The 19473-nt window shown below is 34.2% G+C and overlaps 1 protein-coding gene across 1 annotated transcript in view; it reads right to left on the bottom strand.

Annotated features, from left to right (window-relative positions):
* Window positions 1–1051: 1051 nt before the first annotated feature.
* LOC121371750 (NADP-dependent malic enzyme-like) overlaps window positions 1052–19473 on the bottom strand; it is a 49463-nt gene continuing 31041 nt past the window's right edge. The window contains exons 5-13 of the mRNA XM_041497876.1: window positions 18646–18807; window positions 18031–18134; window positions 16167–16276; window positions 15761–15858; window positions 14481–14594; window positions 11678–11789; window positions 10978–11120; window positions 9541–9711; window positions 1052–6969 (exon numbers count right to left, since the gene is read on the bottom strand). Of these exons, the coding sequence (XP_041353810.1) occupies window positions 6700–6969; window positions 9541–9711; window positions 10978–11120; window positions 11678–11789; window positions 14481–14594; window positions 15761–15858; window positions 16167–16276; window positions 18031–18134; window positions 18646–18807 (1284 nt within the window). The 3' untranslated portion in view covers window positions 1052–6699. The remainder of the gene's footprint in view (window positions 6970–9540; window positions 9712–10977; window positions 11121–11677; window positions 11790–14480; window positions 14595–15760; window positions 15859–16166; window positions 16277–18030; window positions 18135–18645; window positions 18808–19473) is intronic.

Here is a 19473-nt window from a genome sequence, read left to right as displayed (position 1 = left end):
TTAAATGTAGGCCTACTCGATCGGTGATCATATAGTTCAAGCAAGCAGTATGTGAAACATGATTAATGGGAGCAACTCTTCAATCTAGACTGATTGTGTAAGAATCACTTCCTATAGCAGATATATTCTTTGTGCTGGGTTGTTGTTATACATTCAGTCATTCACTGTAAGAATCTTAAATAATTTTAAATCATGCCCTGGAAACCGTGAATTGGGTCATTCTGGCTATTTGTTTCCATGGTAAATAAAATGAAAATAAAAGCTTCATGCACGGGCACATTAAGTCAATACTTTTCTTAACATGCACGGGGAGTTGCTTCCCTCTATGTAGCATATTTAAAATAAGGGACTTTTGACGGATGCCATTGGAGGATTTATTTTGTTAATAATGACAAGTACTTCAATCAGGATTTAGGGAGTATGGCAAGTTATACATTTTTGGTTTGGGTGTCCATTTCGTTGCACTATTTTGGATGAGAAATGTTTGAAACACCATGCCACAAGTTCTGAATACCAGCTATATATAGGGTATGTAACCAGGTTCGGATGTAGAACCACACATTCTATGTCCTTTCGGACTATACTAGACTATACGTACAATGTTTTAAGGAGTTACTTTTAACAGTTTTCGAGATGTCTTCCAGAAATTGAATTTGGTTATTCTGCATATTTGTTTCCATAATAATAGAAAAAATATCAAAAAAAAATAAACTCCCTTGTAGCAAAAGACACTTCTAAACAACTAGATTAATATGTTAGCAATATTTTGTAATTTTGATCAGTTTTGGAGTGATGTTCTGCAGAAATGATCCCGGTAAACAAGAGGAGCCCATATTAATATCCACTGCAAATCACACTGCGGGGGATAAAAAAGATGTTTGCCACTACCTAATAATTGGAATCAAAGGCTTTAAAGATGTTGTTAAAAATTCATTCTTATAAACTTACAGAATACTGTCATAATGCTACATAAGATGTTCAATTTTAAATTTCTGGGAAAAAACTAATCGTATGTAGGTGTTTGGGGAAAAAAAAAAAAGAGAACAAAATATAAAGCTCTATAATGCTTTATTGCAAACAATTGTGAAAAATAACATTACTTACGTACATTTAACACTAAAGCACATGTATTACATTTTTAATAAATAAGCAGAAGCATCTAAATAAAGGTAAAAATATACTCTCAAAAAGTTCCTGTGCACCAAATAAAATGGTCTCAAACCAACTGTAAAATGTTTGAAATTTTAAACTCCTGTGGACACAATAATTGTGCAAATTGTCTCGTAATGTTTATCTATGAAATAATTTATTAAATATGATCAGAGTTTTTATTCAATACTGGTTAATATATAATGCAATACATGCACAGGAACTTTTCCATGAGTATATATATATATAAATATAAAATGAATCCGTTGCTGTAAACAGCTTAAGCAGATACGTTTACTGGGGGTAGTTAGTAGATTAGCATTTGACAGTGCAGGTCAAAACATTAAGCTACCATCTGTTGAAGTAATGCTAAAATATACAAGATATATTTGTATCTTTTGGCCATTTGTTTTTCAGACATTGTTCACTAATAGTAATACAAGTTTGCAATCTGACACAAACTCATGACATGTTTGTTTCCTGCATAGCATTTAACCAATGGGAGTTTACCACTCATCATTATTGACAGGGTTGCACAGGACTGCAAAATCAACAGAACTGATAACCTATTACCATTTATTTAGAAAATCGTTTGAAAACATTTTGGGATAATCACTAAAACAAATTCAGAATGGTAGATTATTTTTCCAGGGGTTTCAAGGACTTTGCAGAGTGAATATATTTTTAAGCACTTCCCAGAGTTGTCCACAGGGCTGGATTTAGACCTTGAGGGGCCCGGGACACTTTAGGTTCAGGGGCCCCTCAACATCTAAATTAAATTATATGACAAATAAAAAAATGAACTAATTTTATAATTATTACTTTTTTTTTTTTTATAAAGGAAGTCCTTAGTTTGAGGGGCCCCTCTGGCAGGGGGGCCCAGGGCAATTGCCCCCTTTGCCCCCTTATAAATCTGGCACTGGTTGTCCATGATGCATGCAAACCTGAAATATATGTCAGCACTGCTAAAGGACCCGTACACAAGCAATTATACTAAACAATATTACACACAATACATTAAAAGTACATCCAAGTGCTATCAAGTATTAACATTTCCGAGTATTTAAATATTGTGATGGTATAAAACAATACAAAAAATAATGGAGAATACTAATATACCAACAAGTGTAAAACAAGGAAATTTGTTCTTTTTAATGACACCACTAGCACCTGTTTAGTGTCAAACATTGTAATTATCACATAGTAGTATCAGAAGGACAACACGGCTGCAACTGAGTTATTTCTTTCTATTTACTCGTACAATAACTTGAAAAACCAATCACTTTTGATTTTAACATCCTGTAAATTGTTAATCCAATCAAAAATGGAAATATTCCTTAAGTGGTCGAAAACTTTGTGATAACCGGTATTATTACAGCAGTGATTTTGGGGTAAAACAAAGGAAGAGGTCCAAGGAATAACCTACGATGTCCACTTTTGACATATTTGTCAATTATCTGCTCTAACCTATGTACAGAATATGTACTTTTTAAGTGCAAACTACTCCAGCAATATAACATGCTCATTCACACACTATAAAAGTATTTAAAATGCATTTGATAGGAAATGCCATGCAATGTATATTTCAGTGACATTCAACAAGTAACATTTGTATTCCTCACTTTCGGTCAAGCTAATTATTGTAGCACTATATTATATAATTTGGTCAATAAATAGAAAGCAGTAAATAATGAAAGAAAAATAATGTGGAGTCATTGTGAACAAGTGGTCATATTATCAAAAACATAATACAATGGAATAACCTGTGATGTCCAATCATAAGAGTCACTGTCATAAAGTTGTGCATGTCAAAGTCACAGTAACACAATGAAATAAAAATCTATAATTACGGTAGGCCATTAAGGGTTGTTGGTAAAACAACCTGGCTTAGGTATAAATATTTCACGATTGCATTCCTAAGTTGTAAACTTTAAATTCAATTACCTCAAAATACCAAAAGTGTAAAATCATATGTTATTCTCATGGACCCTTCAAACATCATGTACAATACAACATCACTATTCATCACAAATGACATGGTAACAATAAAGAAATACAAGTGTTTAGTAGAATAACAAGATCGGAGTCTCACTTAACACTAATATAACATGACTATGTATAGATAAGAATAAATTCACTTATGCTAAAAACAAAAAAACACACACACAAATTTATTCCTGCTTTTGTATCCTCACATAGTGATACAAAATATACACTCATTGGTTTTAATATAAACAACGATATGCAGCTTGTGAACATAATTAAAACAATCCATTTTACATACCAAAAAAAATAGGATTAACACAACATTGTTTTTAGAAGAAAAACAAAGGAACATACAACTGGTGAAATAAACAGCCATCATATACATGTACCCGGTATATAGTTTTGTTCAAATTCATTAAAGCCACACTATGCAAAGACTAGGTTTTTAAGAAAAAGAAGCTACAAACACCTCTTACCTCCCCCACCCCACTATTCTTTGCCATGTATTCTTTACAACTGGCTTGTACTATTAAAAAGATAGCATACCTTAAAGGTGCTTAACCAAGTTTTCACAACCTTTACAATATAACATCTCAAGATGGTGTTGTTACCCTCCCTCCCCCATGAAACAAAAATATTTAACCTACACCTGTTGTCTACTGAACTAGATCCAGTGTTATGTACACTGTTCAGTTTTAAAATGAAACCTTTAAATTGTGTATAATACAACTTGATGATAAACTATTCATTAGAAGTTGTGTTGTGAGGAAACTTCAGCTGGTGAATATTGGTTCAATTCTATACATTTAGATTATTTTTATAAAAAACATTTTAAATTATTTTTGTTTTAACGTGAGAGATAAAACTATGACTATACAAATATAAATAATAATATGTTTTTATTATAATTTAAGAGTTTGTTCTAAGCAAATGATTACTTCCATTCCTCTTAAAGTACAGTTTGCCACGTATCATAGCCTACATGTACAAATGTGGAGTGAACACAGGCTAAAAATATTTCATGTAACAACACTGCATTTACATGGCTTATGTTGGACCCTAAAATTATTGACAAGTCACGTTTCAATTAGCCAAATAGTACGAATGGCAGTACATCTACAAAATGTATGTGAATTCCAAAACAATGTAGCCAAATTCAACTTTATTTTGTATTTTGTGTGATTTGGTGACTGACAATTTAAACACAAAGCTTATTATTTGAGAAATTTCATACTTTCTTCATATTTTGTCTTAATCATTCTTAAGTAATAACCTTTACAACACCCCGACAGAAAAAAAAATTAACACCATATTAATAGTAAAACAACAGAAAATATATCACACAACATATAATTACATACCCACACTAGATAGATTGTTATAAATAATCAAAGATATGTAGACGCTTGGATTAAGTATTAAAATTATGGAAAGTAATATAAGTATGAACATACTAAATTGTTAAATACTGAACACTAAATAAAATACTAGAATTCCACGGAATTAAATGTCTCATCTACCATAAACAAAACTGGTGAACTGTGATGAACATCCAAAGGTGCAACTATAAACCAAATTTCACCGACAAAGCACTTATAGTTTGTGAGAATCTGATCTAAACACCAAATTTTAATGTTAAACTTCAGTGTTAAACTTCAATGTTAAACATTATGTTAAACTTTAATGAAAAAGTTAACATTGTTGTCGCTGCCATCACCATAAGAAAAGTAATACCTATATCTCGCCTATTTACTTTGTAAAGGTGAGACAAATACACACATTGCATAAAGTGTTATGTACGTTAACTTCAGGAAGTTTTAATTCCGATGCCAGGAAGATTTAACTCTGATGTTATTGAAGTTTTAATATTTAAAACATTACAGCAGTGATTATTTTGTTGGCAAGTTATTATATTTACAAACAAAAGCCAAGAACACACTGACCAAAAAAATCCACCAAATAAATAAATAATGTGTTTTCATACTTATTCTGCATTACTCGACCACAGTATTGATACCAAAATATTCTAAACAAACAAAAATAAATTGGTCTTACTTATTGCACCAATTAATCACTTTTCCAAAAACATTCATTGATGTTTACATTTTTTTGTTGAGTAAAATGTTGGTGCCGGTTTTGCTACTGTTAATGAGTCAAGTTACATCAATTTGCTAGTACTATTTAGACATAACTTAAATCACTTAATTTTTTATCTGTCATGAGATGTATGCGGTACCTCTTAGCTAATGTCTGTAATTTATTATTATTTATTATATGTGCACATATTTTCGTGTTGACTGACAGGTAAATGTGTTATATCAGAGTGAATTGTGAAAAGATTGACTGTGGTATGTATTAATTTGTGGTTATTTATCACAAATAAATGTAACATTGGCAAAATATCACATGTGCAACAACTATTACAATGTACCTTTAACTCTGTGTCTTACTCAACTTAATTACAACAAACATGCTCACAAAAATTAATTTTAAAAAATGTTTAAAAAAAAATATCCCGCATATTTTCTCTGGACACAGAGACTGAAGGCAGTATTTTCATAAAAAATTAAAAAGTTGTTGCTTCAGCAAAAATTTATTAACTCAACTCTAACATGTCAAATACTGAATGACAAAAGTCAATTTTATTACATAAGCAAAACATTTTGTGAATTTGTTGTGGAATAAGGATAAAATTAAAAAAATGTTTTTAAAAAGAATAGAATCGCATTTTATCTAAGGCAGTGGCAACACTTCAAATTGCAGTAATCCCTGAATATGTAAATACAGATCTTTACAAATAGCAAACATTTCTTTAAAATGTAAATTGTGACATCATCAAGACAACAATATTGCAATGCAATACAGCATTCAACAATGAAATATTTGTTCTTGTTTTTATTCTGGTATATTTATATCTATTCAGTTAACACAATTAACAAGTTCTTAACTTCCACAGATAATGAAAGGCGAGAGCAGATATTTCTGTATTTATCAAAACTTGTTGCTATGATTTTCAATTAGATTTCCAAATATTGTAATGGAAAAAAAAATCCTGATGGCTTGGACAAAAACCCTTAAGAAGAAAATTAAGATTAATAGGCTTATTGAAAACCTATAAGGGAAGATCAGGAAATCTACAACATGTTAGGGTCATTCTCTGTGCTATACATAAATATTTTAAACAAGTATACATCATCAAAACTACTGTAAACTGTAAATGTAATAACTGCAAACAAAACTAAATAGAATCAAAATAACAAAAACTTTAAACTGAGCACTGCAAAAATAATTCCCCATTAATTAATAAATTAATGTTTAACTATGGGGAAAAAGGTTTGATAGAGAAATGCAGCATATAAACATATCGGTAGTAATATCAAACACAGTCCGCAATAAACATTATAAACTGGATTCCAATTATTTGACAAAGTGAAATAAACATTTTTGATTTAGTTTTTCTTCTCAAAATTACATATCAACCTGAAAACAAAATGTGGAAAGCAATAGTTGAAATATTTGTTTAAAGAGCAATCTCTCTGTGTTGTAAGACACTGTAAATGTGGTCTAATCATGGTGATGATGGTGTCCTTCCTGGTCTCTAATGGGCCAATCCCATGTGTCTGGTTCAAAAGACTCGTAGTCTGTGGAGTAAATGTGTTCTTGGATGAACTCCCTCTTGTCATAGGGTTCAGGGTAGTGTGAGGCCAAACCTTTGGAATACATAAACTCTGCCAGATTGGTAGCAATGTTGAGAGAAACTTCGCGGATATTGGACAGTGGTGGATACACCCGGCCTACATCCAGATCCGCTTGTGTGACCTGCTTGGCCAAAGCCTAAAAAAACCAATTTGAAAACTTAGCTTAAAGTCTGGTCTATAAATTAACTTCTTTTTTTCAATAATGCAAAACAGCTTTAACAAAATTTTCTGTTTTAACTACTTGATGTCAGGAAATGTTAGTGATACAAGATGCTAAATTTTAAGAGACGTACAATAGACTGGTCTGAAAAAGTTTTCTCCATAACACTAAAATTGGTCAAAAATATTATTACTGTTAATCCTACAACTTTTTAAACTGTTTTTTTTTTTCAGTTTCTGATATGACAACCTCACTTAAGTTTTATGCGGTAAATCTTTCCCTCCCATTCTCAATTGCAGTCGAGATGCACAATACTAAAAAAACCCAGTCTAAATTTATATAAAGGTTATTGATGACATAACATGCACATGGGTTCAATTTCTGGCTATTTGTATTATATTTCTTTTAAAAAATATTGGACATTGTTATTCAATGAAAAGTGAAGATTTGTAAAGGATGTATTTGCCGAAAATAACTAATAATACAGACTCTGAAGTAAATGCTGGATGGGATTACTTATCGTCAATTGAAAGTGAAATAGATCGTGATCGTAGGGTTTTAAACAAATAGTATTTGGGTAATTAGACTCACCAAGATGTCCTGTAAACTTTGACACAGATTAAAAGTGTTACATTAGTTTTACAATTTCATGTTGGAAACTTAGGTCAGTGGTAATGTTTTCTGATTGTAAAGCTGGATGGATAACAGTCAATGTGTAACCTATTTGGATTTCATTTTTTTTGACTGCATTGATAAAACATACCATCTTGTTGCCATTGTTTATACAATGTTCATCTAAACAGGTCAAATGTATTCCACTTCCAAAACATCAATATGGAAAAAAACTACATTTTCTTGGTCAATGTAGATCACATAGACAAAAGCCAACTGATATCAAATTATAACATGTCATGGAAAAAACCTCACCGGACATTTGATTCCAAATGTATATTAAAATATTCATGATATATTGACTTTATAAGGGAATCAAAAAGGTACTTCATTAGATAATTCAAAATAATAGTAATGTTGCCATCATAATAAAACATCAGATACACTGCAAATCCCTTTGTGGTTTTGCAATTATACAGTAAATTGCTTAAAAATGTTTTTTGCCATAATTTCTACTTTTAGTAAGTGACCTTGATCTCTGACACAGCTCGGCCAAATGTAAACTAATTTAATTCCTATGTGTGAAATTTGATGAAAATCAGATGAGAAATGATGTCTGTAGTGCAGTGACGTTGATTAAGGACAACTCATCCTATTTGGTATGTAATATATAATTTATTTCCACATTCGGTCGAGAGAGAAAGATGGAGACACCTAAGGCTGCTCCATAGGCTGCTCCTTCCAATAGCCATGACAGTACAAACACTAGCTGTGGAATTGAGGGCGATTAATCCTCCGGCCTATTGCACGTCAGACGAGTACTTTATCACTGAGCTATATTCTTCCCTTGATCTATATCCCCCCCCCCCCCCCCCAACAACAGAACAAAATAATATGATTTGTATCAAATGAGAAGCTTGAATTTATTGCAAGACTACATAACATCCATGCCTTGGTGCATGCCGGTTGGTGTGAAGTGTGACCTACCTTCACAGCATTCTGAAAGATGCTGTTACAAGACTACTTAACCTCCATGCCTTGGTGCGTGCCGGTTGGTGTGAAGTTTAACCTACCTTCACAGCATTCAGAAAGATGCTGTTACAAGACTACGTAACCTCCATGCCTTGGTGCGTGCCGGTTGGTGTGAAGTGTGACCTACCTTCACAGCATTCTGAAAGATGCTGTTACAAGACTACTTAACCTCCATGCCTTGGTGCGTGCCGGTTGGTGTGAAGTTTAACCTACCTTCACAGCATACAGAAAGATGCTGTTACAAGACTAATTAACCTCCATGCCTTGGTGCGTGCCGGTTGGTGTGAAGTGTAACCTACCTTTGCAGCATTCAGAAAGATGCTGTTACAAGACTACTTAACCTCCATGCCTTGGTGCGTGCCGGTTGGTGGGTTGGTGTGAAGTGTAACCTACCTTTGCATCATTCAGAAACATACTGTTACAAGACTACTTAACCTCCATGCCTTGGTGCATGCCGGTTGGTGAAGTGTAACCTACCTTTGCATCATACAGAAAGATGCTGTTACAAGACTACTTAACCTCCATGCCTTGGTGCATGCCGGTTGGTGAAGTGTAACCTACCTTTGCATCATACAGAAAGATGCTGTTACAAGACTACTTAACCTCCATGCCTTGGTGCATGCCGGTTGGTGAAGTGTAACCTACCTTTGCAGCATTCAGAAAGATGCTGTTATAAGACTACTTAACCTCCATGCCTTGGTGCGTGCCGGTTGGTGTGAAGTGTAACCTACCTTTGCAGCATTCAGAAAGATGCTGTTACAAGACTACTTAACCTCCATGCCTTGGTGCGTGCCGGTTGGTGTGAAGTGTAACCTACCGTTGCATCATTCAGAAAGATACTGTTACAAGACTATTTAACATCCATGCCTTGGTGCATGCTGGTTGGTGTGAAGTGTAGCCTACCTTCGCAGCATTCAGAAAGATGCTGTCTGGAACATGGTGCACTCCACAACATGTCACTCCCAGCGCAACTCCGGGGAAGATGTAGGCATTGTTACCTTGACCCGGGTGAAAGGTTTTACCGTCGTACATAACGGGCGGGAAAGGGCTTCCACTGGCAAACACACATCGGCCCTAGTGAAAAGAAATTAGAGTAATTAAACTTTTTATGACCCTATCCAACCAACTACATCTTACTAGTCTTAGGTGGCTTAAGTGACAAGTAAACACAGGTTTTATACTTGAAGATGCAGTGTTCTCACTGGGTAAAAATTAAACGAGGGCAGCTGCGCGACACTCCACCCTTAAAAAAAACCCCAGAAAGCAAAAAGTAAAAAAACAAACAGCTTGGTTGTGTGTTGGTCGACTTTTTGGAAAAACATTCTCCTTATTTTGCCCCTCAGTATTTGGTACAAAAAAGTTGGTACGTTAGTTGAACCGGAAATGTTGTTGGTCTGACATTCATGTGCATTCGTTTTGCTGAGCCATCAAAGTTTTAATATTATTATTTTAATAAAGATTTCAAGATATATGAAAAATAATAAAGATTTTTGTAAAGTCACCCCATGTGGGATAGAAAAATTCACGTTCATTTTATTTCCATCTTCTTCAAATGAATCGATCGCTTTGATATTGCCAGCTGATAAAAAGTAGTTTGATTTTTGTAAAAGCAGTGTATATATTATTTAGCATCCAAGATAAATGATTTTAATGATGAACACTACCACTTCTGTTGTTTTTATCAACAGTGATATCCGTCCCAAAATGAAAAGTTTCTAATATTTTATAAAGAATTGCCCAATAAACAAATGACAGAAAGTAAAAATCATCAGTTACTGTTTGTAATTAAATCTGCAATTGAAGACAAAATATCAGACGATAGTTAATGAACACAAAAGACAGAAGGACCGTTCTGATCAAATTTGGCACCAAATAAGTTTTTATTTAGTCTGAGATTGCCGAATCGATAGAAAAAATGTTTTCATTTCTCAAATAAAATATAAATTTTATTGTGTGTATCAAACATACAAATGGATACACATATGGGACAAAATAGAGGCTGTTAAAAAATACTTATAAATTATGTTATGGTAATTGTCGTAAGCTACTGAAGTTTTTCATGGGTTGCGCTTTCGTACATATTGCAGCTTGTTTCCTTTGATGTTCAGTGTGTGCAAACTGATCAATTTTTTTTGTGTGTGGAAAAAGTGTGCATTTGGAAATAGCGTAAGTGGGTGCTGTAAAATATAGTTGGGTGTGGGAAAATAAAGAGGGGCACAGGAAAATAAAGGAGGGCAGCAGAACGTATCATATGATTAGTTGCTTAGCACCATTTCCTTGCTTGCCTTGAGTTTGCTCATAGCGAAGACTGAACGACATAGGTAATTTAGTATCATTTACCTCAGTGAAATCATAAGCCTGTTGGGCAGTGCATTCTGATTTGGAAGTCGGGTTGCTCAAAGAGAAGATTACTGGCCGCTCATTATTTTTACCCATTGAACGCAAGATCTTTTCTGTAAATACTCCAGGGATGGCTGCGGCTCCTGTAGAACAAAGTGGAGGAACACATCAACATTAAACCAAATGAAGAGGGTTTTTACCTAGTGTGCATATCTGTAGCAATAACAGAACTTGTATACCAAAAGATAAAGAAGAGTAATTCTTCATGAATATTTACAGCATGCTCAACAGGTATTAACAATTGATTGAGTGACAAAACAAAACAAATCTGAGAAAATTAGACACATCAAGACTAAACCAAACCTGACAATATCGAATTAACAATATTACATTACATTCCACATTACATGTATCTAACATCTAAAATAAAGTAGAATTATATTAAACATTCTGAGAGTACTGCTAAAGCAATACATATCCCTTACTGACCACAAACAATTTTCATGGAGATGTGATATATGAATATATTTATGAGAGGGTGATAGTGCATTTGTACTATTACCTTCTCTGAAATGTCAGTATACTGATTGGATCAATGCAAAATTATTGATAAACACTTAGTAAAAAAGATATGTACATAACAAATAGAAAATTTTACTGTTTTCTTACAATAGGTAATGTTGGAACCATTTAAGCTTACCAATAAGAACTGATGGTTTTATTTCCTGCACAATTTCTTCCAAATCTGTCATTGGTTTATGGTCTTGGGCAAACACTACTTTATGTCCAGTTACCCCTCCTTCGGCACGATGCTGAAATAGGTTTTAGCATAACAATATAAACATACATTAAAAAACAAAGAATTAAATTTCTCATACATTCATTACAATTTAATGTCATCAAGCGAATTTGATTAAACATAAAAATAATGTTGTCAAGGAATGTCATATCTGATGACCTCACTTTATATTGGTACTTTGGCTCACTTAGCAATATTGTTGAGAACTAAAAAAATAATTCAAAACAATCATTCTGCGAGTACTGCTAAAGCAATACATGTCCCCTATCAGGCCCCACACATTTTCATATCGCCCAAGTCCAATAACTCCAAAACAAATGGGTAAATCACCATGAAAGTTAACCTCTTTCTGTAACATTACATGATAAAGCTATACACAAAAATTTTCTCAATATTTTCAGGCATTGCCCCCCTGCACCGCCCCGCCCCTAAAAAAAGTTGTTCCTACATGTGGTTTGATGGTCCTGTATGCAAGATATGGTCCAGACAAGGATTTACTGTTATGTGCAGTAGACCGTTAAAAGTAGGTCAGTGACCTAGTAATAGTATACGACACACCATCATCCCATGTTGTTCCTACATGTGAGGTTTGATGGTCCTGTATGCAAGATATGGTCTGGAAAAGGATTTACTGTTATGTGAAAAGTATGTCACAGTGACCTAGTAATAGTATGTGAAACAACGCCATCCCAAGTTGTTCCTACATGTGAGGTTTGATTGTCCTGTATTCATCTGTATGCAAGATATGGTCCAGACAAGGATTTACTGTTATGTGCAGTAGACCGTGAAAAGTAGGTCAAAGTGACCTAGTAATAGTATGTGACACACTGCCATCCCAAGTTGTTCCTATATGTGAGGTTTGATGGTCCTGTATGCAAGATAAGGTCTGGACAAGAAAAAGTTAACAGATGGACATACGGATGGATGGACAACGTCATACCATAATACGACCCATCATAGACGGGCGTATAAAAATGGGTATATTGCCACGAAAGTAAACCTTGATTTGTAACAGAACATGATAAAGCTATACACAAACTTTCAAGTCAGTATCTTGAGTCACTGAAAAAATCATCCGGAAAACTTTATGTTGGACGGACAGATGGATGGACCGATAGGTGACTAACAAATTATGAACTTAGTGTTCTTAGCTTCACCGATTCACAGAGTTTGTGGATGATTTCTTTTGTTCATACCCCAATGAACATAAAAGAAATAACAGAGAATCCTTAAATCAACCAACACCTTTAATGATATTAAAACATTAAAATAAACAAACAGATTTAATAAAATTTCTGTTTCAATAAATTTGTGTGTTTTCATTATATACTAATGGAAAAACATTCCTGTGTATCATTAAAATCTCACTAGGTAGTACTAAACCAAATAACTTCCGGCTGGGTCAAAGTTCGAGGTGCACCAAACTTTTGATAGAGAAGTGAACACATCAAGTCCTGTGATTGGTGATAAATGCAAGTATGTTGGTTGTCAAAAAAAATTGTTTCATCTGGGCAAAAAATGCGTGCAATTTTATTTCATCTGGTACCACTGTGTCAAGTAGCCTTGTACTTGAAACATGTATGGGGTACCTGTAAAAAAAAAAAAGTACTTGAATTTTGTGCAGAACTAGGGTAGTCATAGATGCTACCCATTATCTCAGAAATGAGCAGCTTGACCCCCAATTTTTTCTGATTCACTTTAAGAGTGAGGGGTGGTAGTATTTATATGCATGGCGTTTAAGTCGATTGATATGCTGCAGGTAGGAGTTTTAGCCACATATGTTACTATTGTCATCTAATGGATTTCGGCCATCGGTTTACAGGCTGGTAGGTACTGGGTTCGGATCCCAGTCAAGGCATGGGATTTTTAATCGAGATACCGACTCCAAACCCTGAGTGAGTGCTCCGCAAGGCTCAATGGGTAGGTGTAACCCACTTGCACCGACCAGTGATCCATAACTGGTTCAACAAAGGCCATGGTTTGTGCTATCCTGCCTGTGGGAAGCGCAAATAAAAGATCCCTTGCTGCCTGTCGTAAAAAGAGTAGCCTATGTGGCGACAGCGGGTTTCCTCTAAAAACAGTGTCAGAATGACCATATGTTTGACGTCCAATAGCCGATGATAAGATAAAAAATCAATGTGCTCTAGCGGCGTCGTTAAATAAAACAAACTTTACTAATGGATTTGATTTGGTAATAGTAATACTTATTCTTTTTATAAAATGTGTTGAGTGCGTCATTAACTAAAACATTTCCTTCCTTATTCTTTTTAAATAAATCAAAACTTTTGTGTGCCATACATGTATTATTTATCTAATGAAAGTACAGTTAACCAGTCGTGACATCTGAACCTAAAGTGCAGTCTACACCATGCTTGGTGCGTCGTTGATGACGTAATAGGACAACACATTGCTGAACAGTCGTGGTCGTTTTTTGTAATCACATGACCGGTTGTGTACAGTTCTTCCACTAATTGTTCTTAATTCAGGAATGTCTCATGATGTCAGACTTGTCGTTTTCAAATGATTCTGTAGGTGTACTAGCCTGATAGAGGCATTTTTCAAATGTGATATCACACATAGGTTCCCGAAATACAGAAGATCTGTAGTACTCCTAACTGTTGATAATATCTCCATAGACATTGTATGGGGTTCTGATGAACACTAATGAACACCACGTCTAACAATGTTTGTATGTATAAATTACCTTGACAATGAGACCCTTGGAATCGACAAGAAAAATCTTTTTGAGAGCCTCTTCATGGGAGATGCCTTCATCTTCCAGAGCACTTGTCAACAGTGATGCAATTCCAATGGATGCCTAAAAGGAAATATACCAGTACATTATACTTCATCAAATTAAAAAGTTATTATGAGACAACCTCTGTAAATATCTTGGTAGTTAATGAGAAGGTTGATACGGGTGTATACTACCAAATCAAATCCCATAGACGACAATAGTAACATATGTGTTTAAAACTCCTACCTGCAGCGTATCAATCCACATAAACGCCATGCATATAAATACTACCGCCCTCACACTTAAAGTGAATCCGAAAAAATTGGGTGTCAAGCTGCTCATTTCTGAGATAACGGGTAGCGTCTATGACTACCCTAGTTCTGCACAAAATTTGAGTACTTTTTTTTACAGGTACCCCATACATGTTTCAAGCACACGGCTACTTGACACATTGGTACTAGATGATATAAAATTGCATTTTTTTTTTACCCAGACGAAACTATTACTTTTTTACAACCTTACAACCAACAAATTTACATTTATAACCAATCACAGGGACTTGCGGTGTTCACTTCTCTATCAAAAGTTCGGTGCACCTCGAACTTTGACCCAGCCGGAAGTTATTTGATTTAGTACTACCATAAATGTTAAAGTTAAAAGGTTTTTTGTTTAACAACACCACTAAAGCACATTGAGTAATTAATCATCGGCTATTGGAGGTCAAACATTTGGTAATTTTGACACGTAGTCATCAGAAAAAACCCAGTACATTTTTCCTAATGTAGCAAGATATCTTTTATATGCATTATCCCACAGACAGGATAGCACATACCACAACCTTTGATATACTAGTCATGGTGCACTGGCTGGAATGAGATATAGCCCACCGATGGGGATCGATCCCAAGAAGGTCGATGAATGCCACCATATTTACTTTATATTACCAATGAAATATTTAGATTAGCATAAATGTGTTCACTGGCTTCTTTTCAGCAGTGTGCTTTTTCTTCTTCTTTTCAATTTGCCTTTTCTTCTAACAGCACTCGTTTTGCCATCAACAGCCATAATATGATAATTTGTAATTTAACAATATTGTACTTTCAAAACCATTCTGAATGAAGAAAACATTCTTCATTGTACCTACTGTTTTTCAGTGAATCAGAATAAAATGGGTTTTTTAAATATGACAGATGCAGATTAATTTCCTCTTACTGCAATAATGATGTTTACAGTTAAACATTACTTACTTCCCCTGCTCCTTGAAAAACAAACACATTATCAGCCAATTTCTTCCCAGTTATTCTCATTGATGCAATTATCCCAGCAGCTGCCACCGAGGCTGTGCCTGAAAATGTATAACATCTGTTGAAAATTCCAAGCACCGTCTCCTGGCCATCTACCATGGCAGTCTCTTACTGTATTTTTAAGCCTATGTCGTGTACCAAGTAAAAGTAAGTAGCTTAGAATCCACTGTTAGGCGTCTTAAAATTAGCAATCACATCGCTGTCAATTGGCTTCAGCAAGGAATAAAGGTTACTCATTTTATGAATAATTAACAGATTCCCATAGACAAGGTAGTACATGCCACTGTTTGACATGGGAAATAAGAAGGAAACATGTAATGTAAATAGATTTTTTTCTGTATATATATACCTTGAATATCGTCATTAAACATGCAGTAGGAATCTCTGTATTTCTGTAAAAACCGAAAAGCGTTGTGGTTGGCGAAATCTTCAAATTGAATCAAAACATTCTGTCCAAACCTGAAAATTAATTAAATAATTTGTCTGTAGTAAAATGAAATTGCTCATAGTATTCCATGTAGCTGTACTAATGCAGTATATATTCAGGGTTTAGGATGTAGCTGTACCAATGCAGTATATATTCAGGGTTTAGGATGTACCTGTACCAATGCAGTATATATTCAGGGTTTAGGATGTAGCTGTACCAATGCAGTATATATTCAGGGTTTAGGATGTAGCTGTACCAATGCAGTATATATTCAGGGTTTAGGATGTAGCTGTACCAATGCAGTATATATTCAGGGTTTAGGATGTACCTGTACTAATACAGTATATATTCAGGGTTTAGGCTGAAGTGTATAAAATATCAGCAATTTGCCGAATTGCTCATAGCATTCCATGTAGCTGTACTAATACAGTATAGATTCAGGGTTTAGGATGTAGCTGTACCAATGCAGTATATATTCAGGGTTTAGGATGTACCTGTACCAATGCAGTATATATTCAGGGTTTAGGATGTAGCTGTACGAATGCAGTATATATTCAGGGTTTAGGATGTAGCTGTACCAATGCAGTATATATTCAGGGTTTAGGATGTAGCTGTACCAATGCAGTATATATTCAGGGTTTAGCATGTACCTGTACCAATGCAGTATATATTCAGGGTTTAGGATGTAGCTGTACGAATGCAGTATATATTCAGGGTTTAGGATGTAGCTGTACCAATGCAGTATATATTCAGGGTTTAGGATGTAGCTGTACCAATGCAGTATATATTCAGGGTTTAGGATGTACCTGTACTAATACAGGGTTTAGGCTGAAGTGTATAAAATATCAGCAATTTGCCGAATTGCTCATAGCATTCCATGTAGCTGTACTAATACAGTATAGATTCAGGGTTTAGGCATAAGCCCATACAATATTAACAATTTGCTGAATTTCGCTAAGAAAATCTGTTGCCAAATTCAAGTGTCATTTAGTCAAAACAGCAAAAAAATTCAAATGAGTTTTTTGGTGAATTAGTAATGAAATAAATTTGCCAAATTCAACTTTAAATTTGACGATTTGGCAAGTGACAGATTAAACCCTGTATATTATACACAAAATACAGTTTCCTGTTGGTAAAACTACCATGATATTATTGCTAATGTCTACCTTTACTGGCAGCAAATTCATACAAATACTTTACTTTTTATTCTGACGCCAAATAAGTGGTACAGTAATAAAAATACAGTGTGGAATATGTCATCAAATAAAACTTCTTTCCTTAGTTTTAAACATTTGTTTAATTTAACAGGATTTGTAACACACTGCATATTTGGAACTGATCAACAGGCAAAGACCTTTTTAAAGGTATGTCTCTGTGCTTTACAACTATCAATATCTACATTTATTTTAATTTCTGAATATTTCAGAGCTCAAACTTAAGAATTTGTCCCCACGACAATTTGAAAACAAAATTGCTGTAGGTGAAATGGCCCACCGATGACAATTTACTAAACAAAAAGTACTTCTGCAGCAAAAGTTAAAGTTTACTTTGTTTAACGACACCACTAAAGCACATTAAGAAATAACATACTGACCCAAAACACTATTAAATATATAAATATCATATAACATTTTGTACTATCTGTTCATATATTGTTAAAAGTTTGTTGAAGTTTGTTTTGTTTAATGTCATGTATACAGAGGTCTTTGTCCAAACTGACTAATGTAAACCAGAACAATCTGAAAGTTGCATATATGATTAAGATGCAAGCATAACAATACTGTACCTCTTGACTGCAGCTTGCAAAAACTCATCAATAAGAGCATCATACTTTTCTCCCGTCTCTCGTGGTCTGTTTAATCCAATGTACAATGGATCCTCATGTAATTTCTGCAATTGCCAGCACATTTTAATATCTGGTTATTAGGCATCTAATACACAAAAGCATTAAATTAAATATACATGTACATGTACATGAAAACAGTTGTGAGATTGTATCACAAAATTCATTAATCAAAAACTGTGGGATATTATTCTATTAAAAAAAGGATGAGATTTAACACTTCACACCAAGAAAAACTTTCTTATATTATGTCACTTTTTGTAAAGGTAAACATAATTTAGCACTATGTCAATTGCAATGCAACTATAATCAGAAAATACATGCTTTGTGTTGAAGATCAATAAATTCAATTATGATCTAGATTGATTGGCTAGTGCTTATAATTTCTGAGAGAATTATCCAAACTTTAAACAAAAACATGGTTTACCTGACCAACTCAGGGTTATAATTAATAAATAATTATTTAATGCCAATAACCAGTTTTAATTTATCAGTTGTGAGAAATGGAATCTGAGTAACCATATAAAATTCACAAATGTGAAATGTCACCTAACATACCTTATTGTTTGTGCCCACATCTAACATAATTGGCAGGCACTGTTCAGGTGGGATGCCTCCAAGAGCAGTATATAGGGACAGCTTTCCTACAGGGATACCCATCCCGTAGGCACCTAGATCACCCAGACCCAGAATTCTCTCGCCATCTGTGACGACAATGGCCTGCAAACAGAACATCGGTTTTATACAGATCAACACTTACTTGTGGGAGGTGAAAAATAACAGAGTCAAACAGCAACCTTAAAACATAGTTAGGTATAGAATTAATTATTCATCATTTTATCATTAGTACACTAATTCTCTGCCACCCTTCCCAGGGATCAATGCAGAAGTTTTATTTCACTTGCTGGGGATAGTAAATGACATATATTCACTAACCAAACTTCTTTGTCCACTCGCCAGTTTTACCCAATATATAATTTTATAAAATAAATGTATGGCAATGCACCTAAAGAAACACAGAAATAGATCCATGTTTAGTTTATGCATCATACCCCGGTTAGAGCATGATTTGAGTGCCGCAATGAACAGTACTTATGCAATAATTGACCAGACGACTATTCAACCACTTTCTAAGTAACCAAGATAAAATTCAACTCTAAAGTGATGAACATTTACTTACGTTTATCATCTTCTATATAGCGCTTTTGGAAGAAAGATTGTTTACCCTACTTCAAATGTTCAAAATCATTTGAGAAAATCTATGTACTGTTCAGTTAAAAGGACTATGGAAATACACTGGTTGAATATTGATGCTGTTGCTCTAATTAAATTTTTTTTTTTAAATTGTACAATGTTTGATAATTCAGGCCTCTGAAAATTGCGACA

Source organism: Gigantopelta aegis, chromosome 4 (genome assembly GCF_016097555.1).
Source record: "Gigantopelta aegis isolate Gae_Host chromosome 4, Gae_host_genome, whole genome shotgun sequence".
Taxonomy (NCBI): Eukaryota; Metazoa; Mollusca; class Gastropoda; order Neomphalida; family Peltospiridae; genus Gigantopelta; species Gigantopelta aegis.
The sequence above is the reverse complement of the archived record's forward strand: the minus strand, read 5'-3'. Positions and strand labels throughout refer to the sequence as shown.